At 38.5% G+C, this 20,964-nt stretch overlaps 2 protein-coding genes across 2 annotated transcripts in view; one reads left to right on the top strand and one right to left on the bottom strand.

Moving 5' to 3' along the window:
* MAPK8 (mitogen-activated protein kinase 8) overlaps positions 1-20,964 on the bottom strand; it is a 175,113-nt gene that overhangs the window by 62,950 nt on the left and 91,199 nt on the right. The window lies entirely within an intron of this gene.
* The window catches only part of FRMPD2 (FERM and PDZ domain containing 2), a 58,308-nt gene that overhangs the window by 10,033 nt on the left and 27,311 nt on the right, over positions 1-20,964 (top strand). Inside the window, exons 7-26 of the mRNA XM_072931415.1 lie at positions 481-565; positions 2,987-3,137; positions 4,809-4,880; positions 5,561-5,735; positions 6,551-6,701; positions 6,798-6,936; positions 7,815-7,967; positions 9,302-9,487; positions 10,355-10,511; positions 12,300-12,510; positions 13,374-13,477; positions 14,460-14,558; positions 15,632-15,739; positions 15,859-15,975; positions 16,427-16,662; positions 17,222-17,326; positions 18,246-18,339; positions 18,799-18,884; positions 19,068-19,215; positions 20,233-20,447. Coding sequence (XP_072787516.1) covers positions 481-565; positions 2,987-3,137; positions 4,809-4,880; positions 5,561-5,735; positions 6,551-6,701; positions 6,798-6,936; positions 7,815-7,967; positions 9,302-9,487; positions 10,355-10,511; positions 12,300-12,510; positions 13,374-13,477; positions 14,460-14,558; positions 15,632-15,739; positions 15,859-15,975; positions 16,427-16,662; positions 17,222-17,326; positions 18,246-18,339; positions 18,799-18,884; positions 19,068-19,215; positions 20,233-20,447 — 2,792 coding nt within the window. The remainder of the gene's footprint in view (positions 1-480; positions 566-2,986; positions 3,138-4,808; positions 4,881-5,560; positions 5,736-6,550; positions 6,702-6,797; positions 6,937-7,814; positions 7,968-9,301; positions 9,488-10,354; positions 10,512-12,299; positions 12,511-13,373; positions 13,478-14,459; positions 14,559-15,631; positions 15,740-15,858; positions 15,976-16,426; positions 16,663-17,221; positions 17,327-18,245; positions 18,340-18,798; positions 18,885-19,067; positions 19,216-20,232; positions 20,448-20,964) is intronic.

Raw genomic sequence — 20,964 nt, 5'->3', positions numbered from 1 at the left:
TAAAAACATTCACAATATATATAACATAGAAAGTAACCAGTGGAATAGATACAATCCTTTTCATTTAATTGATTTTATATTCTACTCTGATTAAGCCAGAGAAGTTTCATGCCTTTTTCCGCCCATTTTATGCCTGAAAATAGAAGAACAAAAATTGGACATAATTTCTGAAGAGAAAAAGCTGTTCCACAAATTACCCCCATGCAGATGGAAATGACAGCCATTGTACCTACACAGCTGTTTTCCAAATTACATTCACATAACGTGTTATGAAGAGGAAGTAACAATAACTAGGGAACTGGGAATACTGCTGGTGTAGTATTCATTAACCTTATTAAATAGCCATTTATCATGTCCAAGCGAGGACACAAGAGAGGAGATTGCCAGTTTAAATTTCTTCCCTATTATAATTGTCCCAATATCCGATGCTGAGTGCTGCTACTATCACTTGAATTTTGAAATTTCCTTTATTCATTGCAGGAAGAGTTCCAGAGACACACGGATCATGTGACACCACACTTAGTGGGTCAAGGACACAAAGTAGCTACAAGCTCTTCATAAACAGGTAAGCTCAATTCATATTCTACAAAATGGAAGCTGTTTTATAAGCAAGTGAAGCCAGCAGTTAGTGTGGCAATGCCAGTATCAGAAATGCCTGAATTGACATCTGAGACTGTTTTGATAATAGACACTATTTATATAGAATAAATAACTTAATAAATACATTATATTCTACTATGTAGAATAAATAAATAATGTTCACCTAGACTTGGTTTGGTTCCAAGTGGAACAGTCCAAAAGCTCTAGTGAAATGAAACCTGGGCCTTGAACAATCCATACAAAGCAAATTCAGGATTTCCACATTTACTCTGTACCACTGTGTCCTGCCAGATGCCACAGGCCTCCCAGAATAGCTGCCCCCAGCTGTCTCCCCCAGGCAGGGAAGCAGCATTAGCCCTCTGTGACTGAAACAGCTGGGAAACTGCTGCACAGAGACTGTGAAAGGATGGATTTTATGATCTTAGAGGTCTTTTTTAACCTTACTAATTATATAATTTATGAAGGGAAAAATCTATTGAAAAGGTATTAATAGTCATCACTTTCCCTGTCAAAGCATTCTGCCAGAGTCCTTATTTGTCCACATTCAGATTTTGGATGCGGTCTTGCCTTGCTGTCGCATTAAAGTGCTGTCACACCTTATGTGTTCTGGAGTGGTTATGTGAAACCACGTATATAATGTATAATTTTCATTTGCATTTCCATCTCAGTCCTTATACTGATTTTTCTCACTTGCGTCAGTCAAATCCAGCCCTGCACTGCCACTGTACTGGAGAGTTACAGGAGACCCAGGGTCACGAGCAGTAAAGACCTCTGCTCTGTCATGAGGATTAGCCTCGTTTCAGCCATGGAATGGACAGCAGCCCTGTAGACATTGGCAAAGAAAACTGAGGATTGTACGACTGATACTAAGTCCTTTTCAATAGCCAGGGAAACACCCTTGCGGCCAAAAAAGAATTTTCTAGACTGGGTGTTAGCACAGTGCAGCTTCCAAATGAAGAAGAGATGCAAGTACTGTCAGTCTCTAGGCATCACAAAACCCAGAATCCCATAGTTAAGCACCATGTAATCCCTACAGACATCCCATTTAAATTGGGTTCTTGACCCAGTTAAACAGGAGTTTCTTCTTTTAACCATGACACGAGTAATTCAGGCCCACAGGAAATGCTCAATTTAGATTAACTCCCAATTAAATGTGTCCTAAGTAAACAGTTTGAACTTCCTGATAAATCAGCCATGATAATCTGAGCAATATGAGATACCCCAGTACACCTGTAAAACTGCAACAAGAGAGATCTACAAGCAGATTGCGGGATAGTGGCTGCTTTTGTCAAGAAAGAAGTTTCTGTCTACTTGTCTAACTACACACACATATTTGTACATGTGTTCACCAACATCTATATATGCATCATATATCTAGCAGTTATATGAGTAACAGAGGATTTATTTACTGAGTACTTCACAGTAATTTCCATGCCTCTGACTAAAAACCTAGATATGATCTTAATATGCTTGATTTAAAATCATGCTGCCAAGAATAAGTTCACCTCCTCTGCTGAAGGACAAACTCTGTTCTCCAAATTTTCAGCAAGCTGCTTCCCATAGAACTTCAAGGACTTTAAACCCCACTCCTGGCTGTAAGCATCTGCAACTGAATTTCTACCACAGTCACAATTCTATTACAAGTACCATTACAGCAGTGGAGTTGAAATTACTTTGGAAATCACGTTTCCCATGTAGGAGTACAACCAACACAAAAATTAGTGATGGTTTTGCTATCTATAAAGCTTACTTATATCATCATGCTCATTCTGTAGGAAGCCAAATTAACATAACTTACATCTCACAAAATGAAGCTTGTAAACAACGCTCTGGTCTATACCTAATGAAGACACAATTGTCAAATCTGGCACCTCTCACCTAACAGGAGTAATAACAGGAAGTTTTTCCACAGTAAAAGAAAGCCTTCTTAATAAATGAATTAGTATTCAAATAATTTAATTCCCATTTCTGGAAAACTCTGAATAATGTAACAACAAATGTTAAGGCTTTCTGAAGCTTTTTTCTTGAGAAAATAATAAATTAGGAACTTGCTTCATCCTGTGGAATTCCCAGAAGGGAATGGGGCTGCACTCTGCTTGTTGGCTTCACCAAACTTAAACCAGCTGCATCTGGCTCACCAAATGAAGGAAAGAAACAAACCTGACTCTGTTGAATCAAAGCAGAGTTTAGATTTATTTATAAAGGACACCAGTAATATTACTCCTGTTAATTTTTTCTTTTTTTTAAAGAGACATTAAGGAGCTTATAACAGACATTGTCCTGGACTTCATTGTATTCCAGTAGTTACTGTACCTTAAGCTCTCTGTCCCCAGGTCACTGTTGTGTTGACTGCATGTTAGATCTTTTTCTCACATTTCCTTTGAAGGTCGGTGAGTGCTGTAGAAGAAATCCCGGGTGGAACTCCGAAGAACAGCCGACAGAACCTGATAAGTTTGGGATCCACCTTCTCTGTATCCACAAAGGACTCCTCAGCAGCTGCCGCATCACAGAAATGTTTGTTCCACAGGAAGGAAAAGGTGAATGACGATAAACATATAAGCTGATTTCAAAATGTAAATATCACTAAAGAGAAGCCTCTCATCTAATTTTTGTTTGACAATGATGCGCATATTAGCTACTGAGTCATCTTATTAGATGAGTATTCTAAATTGACAGACTCCAGATTAGGCATGATCCAGTTATGCTGTCAGAACCGAAGGCACTGAAAGCAATTGTCTGTAAGGACTATGCAAAAGCTCATAATTGAACCCTCTCTGACCTACATATGTGATTTCTGCCAGCATCAAATACCATATGGACTGTTTTCACCAACCACTTTGACAGCAGGTTCAGAACAGCAAAACAGTTTACAGAGACAGTGTACCCAAACACCTGCCTGCCAGTGATGCTCAAAGGACTTAAATTTCTTTTTACAGTGCGTGTCTGGACAGAAAGCATAGGCTGGCCGTGAATGTGTCCAGACAGTAGTTCTCCTAATTGACTATTTCTACTTTCTAAGTTGTAGTAGGACTCTGTTAAATGGAAAGGACAAGGTTTCTTTAAAAGGTATGCTGTTTTGCAATCTTTTCTGGTTTGCAAAAATTCAGAAATAACTGATTCACAGAAAACTCCACCATGATCCTTCATATGGAGTTTTCTGTTGTGGAACAAGAAGGGACAGGTTTCAGGCTGATGAACCCTTTCACCTCTTCTCAGTTCAGAAGCTCAACAGTGACCAGTGACAAATATTTGGTCAAGAGCTTCACTTAGATACTATGGAAAATTATCTTTTCTCATATGCATTTTATATTATATTTATTTTATATATTATATTTATATGATTTAAATGTTATGATTATGGTTTTTGTGGGGATAATAACAGCCTTTCACAGGAGTTCAGCAACTGTTACAACACAGTGCTACTCCCTCTTTAATGTGATGCAAAACTGCATTGTCTGTTGGTAAGACCATACTGCTATGAATTATCTTTTTTTGTTTTTTTATGTATCTAAATGGGTCAAGTTACTAAGTCATGGTGAATGGCTGGAAGGATTCACATATTATTATTTGAAGACATTTAATTACTTCTGTCTACTTAAGGGATCTAAAAGCATAGATGTATCTGATAAAAACCCAATATAAAAAACTAGTTGAGATGGATACTCAGCAAGGAAAAAAGAGCTTAAAACTGTGGAAGTTATTTGAAAGTAAAACAAAAGAATACAATGTCTAATAATAAGAACCATCAGTCAGCCTTTATTATGGGGAAGAAAGCAGCTCTGCATTTCAGTCTAGTTCTTAGGGAAGTTGGGCTTAAGCAATCACAGTGGTGTGTTTGTATGTGTTTATGTGTCTGTGACTGTCCCCAAAGTAATTTGGGAATCAAATGAGAAAAGGTCTCAGAATAAATTAAGTTTCTATAAGCATCATGAAAATAGGTACCTTGCAAAGGAAATGGATTTTGATTAAGTGCCTTTACAGAAGAAAAGGCTTCCACATGAGCTTAGCCCTACTTAGACCCTGGAGAGTCTACAGAGGAGAGACACCAAACAGAGAGAAGTCACCAGTCAGCATTTGCACCTTATTCAACACTGAAGTCAATCAGGTCCAGCATACAGATCAATAGAAATGGGTTTCATTGATACTTGTGTTTGGGATCTTCATTCCATTAAGAAGACTTACTAAATTTCTAAATTGCCTCCTTGCAGTTTTCAGGTCCAGAATTTATTATTTTGTCAAGTGAACCACCAGTGACCTTACAGCTGCCTGGATCAATTGTGGTAAGAACGAACATTAAGGATTTTTGAACAAATCCAGTGACATTTCAGTCAGGGCTCTTTGTAAATAGCACCTGAGTCTCAAGCCAGTATTCTCTCCATGTCCTCCTCTCAAAACAAGTTAGGGTTCCTTGCAGAGATATTGAGACTTGAAAGGGTGTCCTTTAATTCTTAGTGCTATTTAGTTATTTCTGTTGGTGTAAAAAAAAAAAAGCTTAATTTATCATTCTCAGCTAAGAATGTTCACTTTAGCCCTAGACCTTTGAGACAAAGACTGTATAGTAAATCTGCAATATGACATCTAGTTCCAACGCATGGGACTTCTCCAGCTTGCAAGCAGATACTTTACCTTTCATCAATGTAAGGCAGAAAGATGACAGCAGATAGCTATAAAAATGAGAGCAAAACAAATTTGGAATTAGCACCAAATCTAGAATAACTCTGGTGACTGGAGAATTTGAGTATGCTCATCTGTTTTGTTGTGATTCTTTGGGTTTTAAGAAAATAAGAAAAGTTTGTGATATTAATTTATGAGAAGGGAGGCAGAGAATAGCATGGTGTTGTGACCAATTCCATCAGTTGCATAGAGACAGGCTACTAGTGGGCCTCAGTAATAAAATGCTGTGGAACTTGCATTGCTTGTACTTGGCACTTATTCTTCATTCTTTCTTGCATGTTCTTAGACTAAAAAAGGGAAATCCTATCTGTCCCAAAGGGATCTCAATGTGATTCTACTCAATGGCCAGTGCCTTGAGGTGCAATGTGACATCAAGACCAAGGCAAGAGATGTTTTCAACACTGTGGTGGCATATGCAAACTTGGTGGAGCATTTCTACTTTGGCTTGGCTTACCTGAAAGGTAACGAGACATTTATATACGAGACAGTGCCTCTGTAGTCACTTTATCAATGAATTCCAGTAAGAATTCATCGAAGAATCACTCAAGAATTCATCAAATAATCATTCATCAAGAATTAATTCAAAGATCCTTTAAGATCCTTGGGTAGAAGCAGATACAAAGCTTGTGCAAAAGTAAGGTATGTTGGTTTAAACTGCACTGCACTGGTGTAAAGCACGTCTGCCCTAGGACTGTGCATCAGCACAGCCATACAACATTTACTGACTGATATTCCCAGGCAGAAAAGGCTGTGTCCCAGCCTTGCGCTCAAATAATACTGAGCCATGCAGCTCCAGCAGAAATTCCAGGAAGCATTGCACTGGGAAAGGCTGCCTGTGTTTATTCCTAGATGTAAGTGGGAGTACAGGTTCAGCTGTGTCATCTACCAGACCCACATCTCCCTAGTCCCCTTCTGATGGCAGGCACAGCTGAGGCACTGGGAAAGAGCACACGTTGTATGTGGGCATGAGGATTACAAAGGGGTGCAGAACCTGAGTGGTGAGAAGAATGCAAACTCCATGAATCCTTGAGTGATTTCTCAGATACCATATTAATCCAGCATCTAACATTTGTAATCCAAAATTACATCCTGTCCTAAGTTCTACATCAAATGAGCAATAAGTTAAATTTGAGAAGTTAAAGCTGAGAAGTAAATCTCAGTTGACATCCCCAATCCAATTTTTTTGTATTGCTAATGATCCACTCTATGAAGACAGCAGAACTATGCTGCTGAAGTATATCCAGGTTTATCACAGAACCCAAAATTCTCATTTCAGGTAAAGAATTCTTCTTTTTGGATGAGGAGACCAAACTCTACAAAGTGGCTCCAGATGGCTGGAATGACCAACCCAAGAAGAAAATGTCCATCATTAATTTCACACTCTTTCTAAGGATAAAATTTTTTGTCAACCACTTTAATGTTATTCAGTAAGTGCAAAATTCTGCTGACTGAAAGAAAACTGGCAGCATTTAGGGATACCATTCAAAGCTCCTCCTGAATTCCTAAACCCTTTTCTATTCCAGGCATGGCTTGACAAGGCATCAGTTCTATCTGCAGCTTCGTAAAGATATTTTGGAGGAGCGATTATATTGCAGTGATGAGACTGCCCTGAAACTCGGCGCTTTGGCTTTACAGGCAGAGCTTGGCAATTATGCTTCTGAGGTGTGGAGAAATAATACAGTATTTCTCAGAGGTCTCTCTCTACAACTTTTGCAGCTTTTGTCACATAGAGTTTAAAGAAGAAATGTGAATAACAAAGAACTTCAGTTAAGTCCTCCAGATAAGTCCTTCAGACTTAATTTTAAAAATTACAAAATATTCCTGATTATGGAGTAGTAATGAGCCAGGTGAATTTGACAGGAAATATGGAAGAATGATGAGAGAGTCTAGGTCCTTCACTGATAATATAGCCTAGAAACTCCAGAAAATCTGTAGAAAGTTTCAAACACAGGCCCAGCTTGGATGTGTGGAGGGGCTTAAAGAGATTAGTAAAGAGGGAAGAGAAAAGCAAATGAACGCTTCAGAATTCACAGCCGTCTTATGCGTAGGCTCAGATCCACAAGCTGCAAAGACCGGGAGGTCTCTGATTGTACATCTGAACTGGCTGTCCTAGTTTTCAAGTGCATAGAAAACAACCATTTATGTTGGCTTCCATATCTTCAGCTATGTAAATCAGGGTAGCTCTGTTAATTGAACTCGGAGTGGTCTGATCCATGTGGTCAGATCAATCATGGCAATGGGCCCCCCACTGTAGGTTGTACTGATGCAGCTGTAGCTGTCAGCTCTAAGGGCAGGACACACCTGTAGGCCCAGCTCCTCCTCTCCTCTGCCCAAAGAAGTGATGTGTGCTTTGAGCAGCTGCCTGAGCACAGGGGCAAGAGTCAATTTGGCTGTCAGGACACTGTGTGCTGTTCCCACTTTCCTTTGGGACATGGCAGCAGGGTGACTTCTGCATATGGGTCACCCTGAAAATGGAATGCAATGAATAAGAAAAGCCAAAAAGAACAAAAGGCTCCTGTCTCTTTGTTTTTCCCCCACAGATGCATGGAAAGAGCTATTTTCGTGTTGAAGACTACGTTCCAGCAAGTCGAATAGAGAAGATGACCCTGGCATATGTACAGCGAGAGCTTGCTAAACTACATCGTATGAATCGCTCCCTATTTGAGGATGAAGCTGAACTAGAATTTTTAAAGGTAACTTGCCATACCCCAAACACTATTTATTAATTTTGAGGTAGAGAGCCCCACTCTATTTACCGTTGTCTATTTTCTTATTGTCTGATACTGTGGACTTTAGACATAGTGAAAAAATTTGAATAATCAACAAAAACCTCAGACTTTCATTCTGCTGTAGATACTGTCACTTATCACTGAGAGTTTTTATAACACATTTTGGTGTATTTGCAGCATTCTAAGATTTGATGTAAATTTTTGGCATGTTACCAATATGTCTGGTATCCAGAAGATTATAAAACATGAGAATAAGCACTTTTTTGACTTCTGAAATTAAAGCAGCTGTTCAGCCACTTTCTAAATATGTAGTGATTGTTTGTTTAAAAGTATCTGTGAATCCTGGAAGTGAGGAAGGAGTTATCTGAAATATTTTCTCACTTGACTATTTCTCTAGAGCTCTAAAGTGTCACAATGACATGGGATTTAACTTTTTTCCTGCTAATTTCTTTCTCTCCAAACCTCTCTGCTTTCCATCAAATGAAAAATATCAAGGATTAGATAATGGATAAATACCAGTAGTCATTTTGCTGCAGTGCCACATGCTGTTATTTATAGCATGATTTTAGTTCAGTTGCTATTTAATTATATTAGTTCTTCATCTAACATTGTCAGTGCAATTGAAGAAATAGATTGAAGCTTAGCCTTAATGACAGTCTCATCATGCATGGCAAATCCAATGAAGAAAAAGCAGCTTTGTTAGTATCTGTTTCAATGAATAAATCTGTAGAAGGAGCCAACTCATCATACAAAGTGAGAAAGACAGATCCCATGGCAAGAAAATGTAAATTCCAAATATGAAAGGGATTAAAAATTAAAACCCAGATTCAGCTAGTGATTATAGATGCCCCAGTTTTCAGGACCTGAACGTTTGTACTATGGTTACTTTCTGAAAAAAACAGATCTTCTTAAAGTGTTTTATTTTGGTCACTGAAAACCTCTGTTCACAATTGAAAAGTCATTTGAGGATTCTACAGTAGCTTCCCAGAAAGAAAATATAAGGTTTTAGGATAAACTCATATTGGTCTGCAGATTAGACAGAAAATCCTAGTCCTATTCCATAGTTCTGTAAAGTGTCTGAGCCACATTTTAACACTTTCATGGCCAAGTACAGTAGGTAGAAAGACAAGCATCAACACCCAGAACCTCAGGGTGAGTTTCTCAGAATATCCCCTGCATGGTTAGATGGCAGGGGCAGACACTCCTTAGACACTCAAAAACATTTTCTCCTCCATCTACTTTTCTTCCCACTAATCTTTCTGAGTAAGGGCATGGTTAAAACACTTTTTCTCTACAAGGTGACTCAGCAACTTCCTGAATATGGAGTGTTATTCTATCGCGTGTCCCAAGAGAAGAAAGGGACAGAAGGGGACATCATCCTGGGAATCTGTGCCAAGGGCATCATCGTCTATGAGAACAAAAATCAGACAAGAATTGCCAGTTTAAGATTCCAGTGGCGAGAAACAGAGAGAATTTCAGCTCACGTGAGTTGGAACTAACTGAATCTCTTCTCCACTCTGCTGCTTAACTGCCTTTCTTCCTGTTGCTTTGATAAATTTATTGCATTCAGAGTGAGAATTAAATTCACTCTATATGGGCAAGTCCTTTCTGAAAAGAGTTCAAAATCAAAGCTGGATCTAAATGTGGATATGAACATACAAAGAATTAATTCTTTGTGAGGTATAGTTCCACAGTATTTATGCCGAGGCCAAAGACAAATTGCCATTAAACTGAATAATCTGGTGCAGACTATTACAGAGACTATGCCAAATCTCTCCACAGCATATTCCATATTAATTCCTCTCTTGTCTTTACTGCTCTTTTCTTCAGTTTTTCTGACTACATCAGGTCATGGGATGATGTCTTCCACTTTCCAGATCTCATTATTCCCAACCTCATCTTTTAGTATATTGATGTTTGCTAACAAACTAATATTGGTGACAAGATTGTGACCCTTTTCTAAATGGGATTATGACATTAGAGGTATACCAATTATACATTTCCCAGCTTGTTTGCTCTCTAAAAATGGTCCTTCTCCCCCTTGAAGATATGTTCCCTTTCATATTAAATTTGTTTCATAATTTTAACATCTGTAGGGCCAAATTTTGCGGTTTTAGCACCTGCTATCACTGCATTCAATGTCCTGAGGTTCTTGACTTTTAACATAGAAGAGTTATGATCCCACCTGGCTTACAAGTGTTGAATTTACAACAGGCATTTACTGCACACAAAAGGGATGGAGTCAGGCATAAATACAATTGAACAAACCAACAAGATTATATAAATGAGCTGTCAGTGCCTCAGTGTAATGACCGATATATGAAGCAACCAGTGCTTTTTTTCCCCTTCAGAGAAAAAAATTCATGATCGAAAGCAGCTTCAGTGGCAAGAAACACACCTTCATTACTGATACAGCAAAGACATGTAAATACCTACTGGACCTCTGCTCTGCCCAGCACAAATTCAATGCACAGATGAATTCTAGGCAACTTCGTCAAACTTCATCAGGTAAGCTATAAATGCACTTTTGTTACTGGGACCATAGGACAAGGTTATGTTTTAGGTAAGGTACATTCACCAATTCTGAGAATTAGAACCTGCCACCTCAGTTTCACTCTGTTTCAGTTAGAAAATAATGCCACCTACTACTACACTGAAAGTTTGAAGAGTCTAATTTGTCTGACTAAGTCTAATTTGGCACATGCATGTGAGTAGGCATGTGCAGGGGGTGAAGAGGGATTCTCTCATGATAACAGCTATGTAGCTAAACTCAGATTTAAAAAAGAAATAAGCATGATTTCACTTCCCATCAGGGGAATTTTGCTGCTGAGAATTCTGCAGAAATATATCCAACCTACTGCAAATATAATCTGAAAAATGTTCTACACAAATTAAAACTGTAATAGTGCCCAGACATGCTTGAGCTGCACTCAGTTATTTTGGATAACACAGGGATACAACTCAATGGTTCAGCCCCAGTACAGAACCACTAAACCACTAAAGGCAACTGAGTCATACTCAATCATACAGCTGCTAGCAGCTCTAATCTTAGATTTTGCCATGTCTATGGAATATATGAACAGTACCTTCTCAGGCTTCAGGTTTTCCATAGTTGCTAACAAGATTCTTCTTCATTCAGGGCAGATACATAGCACATCTCACCCACATTTTTCAGCATGTTTTGAAAAGATGAGTGGGTATTATTATGGGGAAACTGAGGCACATAAGAAATAAGAGCCTAAGCTGACAACTGTCATCACTCTTGACTTCAGTGGAGCAACATAAGTTTTCAGTAGCTCATCCTCTGCCTTGAGCAGAACCATGATCATGTACAAGCCCTGAGTGTTTGACCTGGTGAGTCACTGCAGGAGAATCAAGTGTCCTGCCTTATCTGCTGGAATGCTCCTTTCTGTAGTAAAACCATAAAACTGTTGGCAACAAATACTACTGTGGCATGTAACAGGATGATTGATATATTGCCTCCTCACCACTAAAGTTATTTTATAAAAGGTGAAATTTTTGCAGAAAATTTTTACCATGGAAAAAGGCCCTAGGATGGCATTTAGGTTCAAGGAATCTTGAACCTAAATGTTTGCTGTTGACATCTCCAACTTCTAACATATTTTAGTGGGACTGTGCTTTATTTCATTCAAATGAGTGCTAATAGTGCATCTTACAGTTTCCTGTGTCACATTTGCTTGTGGTAATTTATCTTAAAATTATTATATTCCATATATAACAGAAAAAAAATATTGAGAAATAAGAAAGATATAAGCCAAGTGCTGATTACAAGTACACCAAATTACTGAAACAAGCCAGACTTACAGGAGCCACATGACCACAGGTTCTGGGGTTGAGTATGTGCTTGCTGTCCCAGAAGAAAAGCTTACTAAGGCAGTGACAGATAGTAGTTCAAAATTCTGCCTTTGCCACCGCAGTGAGGCTGTAAGAGATTATGAGGGTCTTTCTGCACCCTTCTGCTTCTGATGCACTGTTCAGATGTATAAGTCACCATCACTTCAAAACCTGAAGCAACCCTCTACATCAGAATCACTGTGGCATCTCCCAGGCTGCACTAATACTCTTGACAGTTAAGCTTTCTGACACCTTAAGAAAACTCCTTCTACTCACCCCAAGGCCTACATATCCTCAAGGATAAAAGAATAAATATATCTGTAATGTAATTTTTTTTTTCTGGCATTAAAAATTTTTATTTGAAGTTCCTTTGAGCTTGAAAAGATGGAATAATATCAGTCATGTTTTTTTGCTTCTTCCCCTCTCTTGCTTCTCATTCAGAGGATAGTAAATTTGTGGAAATAGACAAATCAAATCCTGCATATGCAGCTCAGCATGAACACCTTGCCCTTATTCAGAGACTGTCTCGCTCAGAGAATGTGCTCTATGGAGCAAACCTGGAAAACCTTTCTGCTGGGATGATGAGCAAATCTTGCGATAACCTCAGTGTGGAAACCAGCAACAGGACTAGAGACAAAAGAAATCTTGGCAGGTAGGTTTGTCTTTTCTCTCTGAACCCGTGTAAGAAGACTCATATATAATTTTTTTCTTCTGAAGTTCTTATTGTGATCACACCAAAAGATCTGGGGTTCCATGGTGGCAGCAGTAGTGCAAATGGTGGCAGGAAGTTAATGGACTGAGAAGGACTTGAAAAAGTGTGGCATATAAATTTGTACCAGACTCAAGAAGAAACCACTAATTGTGTTATGAGGAAGTATAAAAATGAGGGAGAATAAATGTAAATTCTTTAATGTCTGTGTATCTTTACTGGAAGTTACAGTATGTGAACTAAAACCATCAGAAGCTGTTTTTGATCAGGAATGCAGATCTTACTTAGTTGATTCCTCCATGTCCAAGTGTGCAATTCATAGGGAACAGTGCAAGAACTTCCCCCTCTTTGTTTTGGCGCATTCACCTGTTTAGGTGGTCACTATAGCTGCACAGCCTCGAGGCCTTTGGTGAATTATAGTGCCTTTTAGAATACTAAGAGCTAAAATAGAGGCAAGGAGAACATGAACTACCAGAAAAACTTTCAGACATGGTTTTGTTTAAGTGGACAGCAGGGCTAAATGAATCATGGTGAAGTTATGCTGTGTTTTCCTGATACCTGCAGTCAGCTCAGAGCAAAGCATAGAAGGAATCAGTCACGATGAGTGGTCTAATGGCAGATGTTATTTGGAAGCAAATGCTGGCAAGGATAAACCATCTCTCCCCTAAAATGAAATACATCCCAGAAATCAGAATACTCATTGAAAGCCTGTGCATTCCCGACTTGGCTCTGACAGACTAATGACGAGTGCTAAATACTGCTGCTGATTTTTTATTGTAACACATTCTTCCTTCCCTGCCATGCAGATCTGTATCAGGGCTATCCCAGTCAGAAATGCACATCAATTTGAATGGAAAGCAAAGGAGTTATGACTTCCTCTCTATCCATTCTACTCAGAACACAATCAGTGGTGAGTATGATAATCATAAAGAGAGACAGTACCCTTCCATGTTTATTGTTTCAATAGAAGGAGACCAACATATACTTTACTTATAGATTAAAGACTATTGGTTTTTACTTCTAATCCTGGAAATTAATCCAGAGTTTAGCAAGACAAGCTGTTTTCTCCCCCTTAACTCCTGCTTTGCATCAGGTTCAGTGGTAAGGGAGTTGGTGATAAAATTATTTTATAATCAAGTGCCCAATGCTCTACAGAGATATAGTTAAGTACACCCAGAGACCCTTGCATGGGACAATAGCTCTGTGCTTAGAGGTCATGGTTTGGTTCAAAACTGTGATCTACAACTCAATAAATAATGCACGAGACAGCATAGGCTCCAGGTCTTTGCTCTTGCATTTGCATGGCACTTCCTGGAATAAGGACTGGATGTCTAATTTTCTATCAGAAGCCAGACTGCATGCACATGGGGAGCCAATCTATGGCATATGAAGCTGTGTTTATCTGGTTATTTATTTAAAAATTAGAACAGTGCTTTAAACACACTGTGGCAACTGCTCAATGTAAATTAGTCACCATTGCAATCAGTGTTGGTTGGATTGCACCTTCAGAGCCAAAAGGACCCACAGGACCTAAGGGTAGAGCCCACAGGAGATTTTGTGTCCAAATCAACCTCAGGTTTAGTGGACACTACATGCCTGACTCTTTAAATATTCTGATCTTAATAAAAATGTTGCAGAAAAATATATATTCTCCCAGAAGGGAACATTGTAGGGTGAGCTTGCACAGCTCTGTACAGTTTTTTCAAAAGAATGAAAACTTCTGAACACTTGCTTGAGCTTCCTTCCAGAATGATATTGATTCAAAGTAACAATAATGATGAAATCAAGGATAAAATATATATTAATTTTTGAAGCTCCAGTTTTTCATAATACATGAATATACTGTCTCCCAGCATTAATCTACATTTATTCTAGCTGCTTTGTTTCTGCAGCACCTGGATCACCAGCCACCCAAAAGGAAGTTTTGCTAAGTGGTCTAGAAAGAGAAATCATATGTGTCAGCCTAAAACGTGACCCCAAGAATGGCTTTGGTAAGTAAGAAACATAAATGTTATGTTTGTTACTGGGACTATCAGATCCCAGTGCTAACACTGGTGCTTGCTGACTCAGGCTGGGCAAGACTATAAACTCCTTTAGTCCATTTATTCTTCTTACAGAGTAAGAGTACCAGTCTTTGTAAGGACTCAGAATTTCCAGGACTGAAAAGGACTAAGAACATAAATCAAGACCATTATATTTTCAGAGGATTAAATAAGGCCACAGAAACCAAGGGAACCAAGTCCTAAGAGTAGAATGAGAAAAATATAGTTTTAGTTTTGTATCTGAAATACACATGTGCTGATTTTATTTATCTTAGACCTTACATGTGCTGCCTGTTGGAGTGCAAAATATTTACACCAACTTCACATGAATGTTTCTCAACTTTTGGATAGTTATCTGGATAATATTTTTGTTATCTAACACCTTAATCACACTATCAAGTTCTTGTGGATGAGTTCAGACCATCAGGTTTCACAAATGACTATTAATATAGTCAACAACCAAATTTATAAATGGTGCATGTCTGTGTGTAATATCCTAATCCAAAATCCAACTGTTATAGAAGTGAGAAGAATATATTTCAGTAGTCAGAGTTAGGATAGTGAAAATCAACTACTGAACAATAGATTTAATTTTCTTAGATCTCTTACATTAAAAGTTTACATGACCCACCTCAGGTTTCCTGGTTGCATGATACAGAATGAAGTTCAAATTTATCTCATGAGCTTTTATACCATTTCCCTCCTACAGAGGTTAAATGCTGCAGTTGCACCTAGTTCATGACTCATGAAAGAAAGTAGTTAGAGTCTCTAAAAGTATCAAGCCAGGAAAACATTGTTATTGGGAAATTATATCAAAGTAGTAACAAAGTCACCAGCACACTTTAATTGTAATGTAAGTTTAAAGATCTCCCAAGTCAAGATTTTGATGCCCTGTAAATGAAAGCTCCCCATCCTTCAGATCATGTACAAAAGGTATTGGAGCAAGAGCATTTTGTGCTTCTAAGATTTATCTTTTGTAATACTGCCAGTGTTTGCATTCTCATGCTATCTCATTTTTGCAGGTTTTGTAATTATTGGAGGAGAAAATGTAGGAAAATTAGACCTTGGTATCTTTATCGCTTCAATTATCCCTGGGGGACCTGCAGACAGAGCTGGAAATATCAAACCAGGTAATTTTCTGTACTTTTTAATTAGAATTAAAATACTTGCATAGTTTAAAGTTAGCTATTCTGGATTTATTTCCTTATCTAGATGTGATTTCTCTAGCTTTTATCTTTTTTTTCTTAAGGAGGACGACTCATCTCTGTGAATAATATTAGCCTTGAGGGTGTTTCATTTAATACTGCTGTTAAAATCATACAGAACTCTCCCGATGAAGTGGAGCTCATCATCTCTCAACCCAAAGGTATAAAGGCAAATGCCTCTGCGGGCTCTGGGATGCTAATAGTTAACTCAGGACACTCATTTTTAATAGTCACTGGGATGTAGTACTACATTCCTGCTACTGACTGCCAGTTAGAAAATAGCCGACTTTTGGTAGGCATCATGTGATGTCTCTGCTACTTCAGTGTGAAAAATCTATTATGGGCTGCCTTGCTGAACACTAAAGGAATTTCAGCATTTCTTTCTGTGACAGAGAGTCATAGTCCTCTGCAGTGAAGAAGCAAACACATTTCTGAACACTTACAATAGCAGTGCTCCATTTTAAATTTACTAACTCCTTTTATACATCTGATTTCACAATCAGTTGAAAGAATAAGTTACTTTGTCCACTTGTGCTGGTTATAAAAATATTTTCCTTTAAGTTTACTTCCTATTTGTATTCAACAATATCTTATTTTGGCATGGGTTTACAGACATGTATGAAGAAGGACTTAATGAAGAAAAGTATCTATCAAGAGGAAACAGCACTAGTGGATCTGAGACCTCTTGTGTAGACAGTGGGAGAAAAAAGATTCAGGATTGTCATACAGCGCTCCCCAAAGAACAGGACACAAATACAGATGAACTTGAAAAGACTCTCTCTTGGAATTTAGCATCAAAATTGGGCCCTAGGATTCCAGTTCCTTCAGCTGATAGCCTGGATATAAAGGTAACAGATTTTGGTGCTGCTCAGTAATGTTACACCCAGTACACAGCATATATACACAACATAACAGATACATGTAGAAGGGAAAGTAACTGTGAAGGAAAGGAGATAGAAAACATTGAAATAAATTACATTGGAAATGTCAAAATTATAGACATGTCTAGAATATGTGAATAAATGGGGAAACTGTTCTACAAAATGTTTTAAACATTCTCCTTCCTTTCCCAGTGGAGGGACAAAATTTTGATTATTTTCTTGCAATCTTTTAAATTTTCACACCAGTCACAGAACATGCCATGTCTAATTTCCTACTTATAGACATCCTCCCTGTATATACTCAGGTTATGTGCATTTAGACAGATTGCATTTTGAGTAGCATTAGCTTAAGCTTCCAATAATATCAGAGATATAAATGGTATTGCTCCAGGTTTACAGTGACAGCAGGATCAAACCTTTTACATCTTCTGGAAATGCTCTCTCTTTTTTTTTTAATTCCTTTCCCTCCCCTTTCTTTTTAAACCAAGATGCTCTAATCTCATTAAAGTTTTTATTTTTGAGACAGGCAGCTGATTCTTCCCACTTACCATCTCCATCAGAAACCAACTCAAGGGAAGTCTACGTAGTGGAGCTTGTTAAAGAAGATGGGACTTTTGGAATCAGTGTTACTGCAAGTGTTACTGATACTCTTTAATTGTCTGTCAAATTGGTACCTGACTGAGAACAAAGACAGAAGATATGCTGATAACAGAAACTGTTAGCATGGCACATTTTAAACCTAAGTGTCCGACTGATTGACATGAAGTAGTGTCTGCTCATTCCCTGGTTCTTACCCATACCTTCTGTGAAAGAAGTGTCCTGGCATAAAGCACATGGCAGCAGGGACAAAGCCTTTTTGTCCTTACTCGATTTGAGAATGAGATCTACCACTGAAATCAGTTTGGTCAGGGAGGACTAGAGAAGACAGCTGTGAAAACTGCTACATTTGGATAACAAGTCCTTCTCCTAGCTATTTAAGTTGAATTTACCCCTCCAGGCTGAGATGTCTTTACAGTCTGCTGAAATAGAATGTGAAGCAACAGACATTTCATTGCCTGCAGAAGAAATTAAGGGCCTTTTTTTTCATCTGAATTTGGCCAGGGGATGTAGATGGACAGAACATGATTCTTAGGTTAATCTGGAATTTCTCTGAGTGCTCAAGTTCAGGTCCATGCTTGATATATTGTCTGAAAGATTGAAATTGAAGAATGGATATTGAACAGCTTAGAAGCTGGGCTAGAGAATAACTGAAAGATGCAAGATTATTTTATATGAGCATAGGGAAAAATTTATGAACATTTAGTGAATATTTTTATATAGTCACACAGAAATACATTGCATTTTCCTGAGAAAATAAAATGAGATTACTGCCTATAGAAGTATATTACAACTAGATAGGGTTTTGGAGTAATATCCTCTTCCCCTTTTTCCTAATATTTAAAGAAGAAAGTAGTTGCTGAGCAGTTACTTTGCAATGCATGTGTAAATTGCTTTGATTTTTACCACAGGAAGAATATATGAAGACTCTAATCTCTGGGCATGTTTTTCAGGGTGGAATTAACACCAGTGTGCGTCATGGTGGGATATATGTGAAGTCAATCATTCCCAGGGGACCAGCAGATAAGGACGGACAAATAAAGATAGGTAACACATCTGGCAATAAAACCCTGGGCTGCAGAACTCAGTGTGAACAATGAAACACATTTGGGATTGCAGAGGCTACAACTGTGAACTACAATGAATATATGGTCCATCATTCCTCAGCCTGTCCCTGTGCTACATGTAGGGATCCCAATGAAAAAACCAAAAGCCTCAACATTGTAGAGTTACCTTCTGTGGCTGCCATCAGGCTAGTGACTCTGACATCATTGTTACTGTGCTAACCAGATGCTGTCACTGCATTTACTTACAGAATACCCTGGAATGTTTTAGCTGCTGCTTATAGAATGCTCTGCAGCAAGCAGTATTGCTTTCCTATGAATTAATATTAATTTGACACATGTAAGCATGAAGACCTATTGTAACATGGGCAGCCTCAAGGTGTACACCTTCTGAACCTGAACATCAAAGCAATTGGATGTTCTCTTTTTTGTTTTACCGCAGGTGATCGTCTGCTGGAAGTAGATGGCATCAGCCTCTGTGGCATCACCCACAAACAGGCTGTGGAACACCTTAAGAAATCTGGCCAGGTTTGTACAAAAGGAGAGATCAATAAGATACACAGTAAACTAAACTGTATGAAGCGCAGTAGCCAAGCTTGGACAAAAGAACCATCTCCCCTCTGTTCCAACCCCATTCCTCTAAACAGAAAAGTAAAAAGACCTAGAACTCACTAAGTGTGCTGTGTAAGAACCTGTTTATCACTGTTTTAGATTGCCAAACTTGTTCTAGAAAGGGGAAACTACCAATTGGCAGAGCCTTGTCTGACTGCTAATGACAGAAAGAAGGATCACCGTGCAGTTGTTTCTGTGGCAACATCCCTCACAGATGGCACCAAGGCCTGCTGCTTTTTGACAGATGGTAAGTGATAAAGAGAGAATTCAGGGTGACTTCTTACAGTATGTGCAGGAAAGGAATGAATGAAAATAATTAGATGAAATTTCTGTGGGTTGGAAGGAAAACTGTATACTGAATAAAATTATAATCAATATTAATGACACAATCAAAAATCAATTCTGAAAAAAGTATTTCTAATGTGCATAGAATTAGAGTGGCTAGATATAGCTGAATGTACCCTAGGCATTAATACTGTATCTCTCAGCCTTTGTGAGACTGGGCTGGCAAGGGAACACCCCTGTCTGTACTCCACAGCAGTCTCAGGCAGGAATTAGCTGTGTTGATGTGGCCAGGCTGTTACCCAGGGAGAGCCCCACCAGCACAACTGCTGATGCTGTGACAGCAGTGAAGCTGGAGTGAACTGGAGACTGCCATCACTTAACTTCTTAAAAGCAGAAGATTTAGAGATCACTTATACAGAATTTAGCCAACAAACAAATGCTGTATCTTTTACTGAAGGTTGTCTCATAAACACTAAGTCTGAACCATACATTTCCATAGGACAGTTACTCCTCTACACTGGAATTCAGCTACAAGCATGGTGTTTGGGAAAGGCCTGATCTCTCATTCTTGACTGGAAAGAGCAGTAGCTCCAATTCCAGTTTATGCTGGTTAGTGCAAAACCTAAACTAACACCGGGCAGCTACAGAATAGTAAAATCTATGCAACACTTAAGGAACAAAATCAGAAAAAGATAGCATGTGAATCTCTTTATGCTGGTCCAAAAAGCTTTTTCCTTTTTGGGCTTGTACCACGCTGTGAACACATGGTGGAATAGATTCCAGTTCTCCCTATTCTGACTGTGAGATTTCAAAGACATAAGATAAAGGAACACCTAAACCTTCTTTTGACTTTATTATTAGTAGATCTACCTCTGCAACACACAGGGAAAAAGTCTTTTGAGAGTATAGTTTATACTGGCTCCTCAGGGGGTGCATATGCCATGGTTCCCACTTTTTTTCCAATCTCTGATTTGAGCAGATAACATATTTGAAGTGAAATTAACCAAGAATTCTGGAGGCCTTGGATTTAGTGTTCTGCAGATGGAAGGAGATGCTTGCGAACACCTTGGAGGAGCTATTGTCAGGATCAAAAGACTGTTTCCAGGGCAGCCAGCTGAAGAGAGTGGAGAAATTGAAGTTGGAGATGTCATTTTATCTGTGAATGGGAAACCTCTCAAAGGGCTCCTGTATCAGGTAGCAGGAAGTGTCATTACTGGGGCCCCATCTGGGTAACAGGTTAATAAAGACAATACATTTAAACTTAATTAGCACCAGAGGAAGGCATAATTTGCATATAATTATTCTGATTTCTATGTGGGATTCTTCTCTAGAACTCCTATGTAGAATTTCCTTTCTAAATTAATTCTGACAGCGAATTTCTTCTGCTATTTAATTTCTAAGTTTCTACCATTAATCTATGAATTCTATCGTTAGATGCACACCAGTTGTTAATTAGTTGGAATCTTTGTTGCTTTTATGCATGATTGGAACAATTTTCCCCCTGTGGTCATTTGTGCTTTGTAATGTCATGCTAAATATAATACCCTAGATTCAAACTTCTACCAAGAGTGCTAAGTCCTGTGTAAGTTTTTAACCTGGAATGAGAAATTCTACTCAATGAAGAAATTCAGTGGTAATGGCCTACGTGTGGATTTCTTTTTTTCATTGGAATATGGCCTTTGCAAGCTATGCTGAAATAACTGACCAAAGA

The sequence above is a fragment of the Taeniopygia guttata genome, chromosome 6 (assembly GCF_048771995.1).
Source record: "Taeniopygia guttata chromosome 6, bTaeGut7.mat, whole genome shotgun sequence".
NCBI classification, from domain to species: Eukaryota; Metazoa; Chordata; class Aves; order Passeriformes; family Estrildidae; genus Taeniopygia; species Taeniopygia guttata.
Note: the sequence above shows the minus strand (reverse complement) of the source record. Positions and strands in the feature narration are given on the sequence as shown.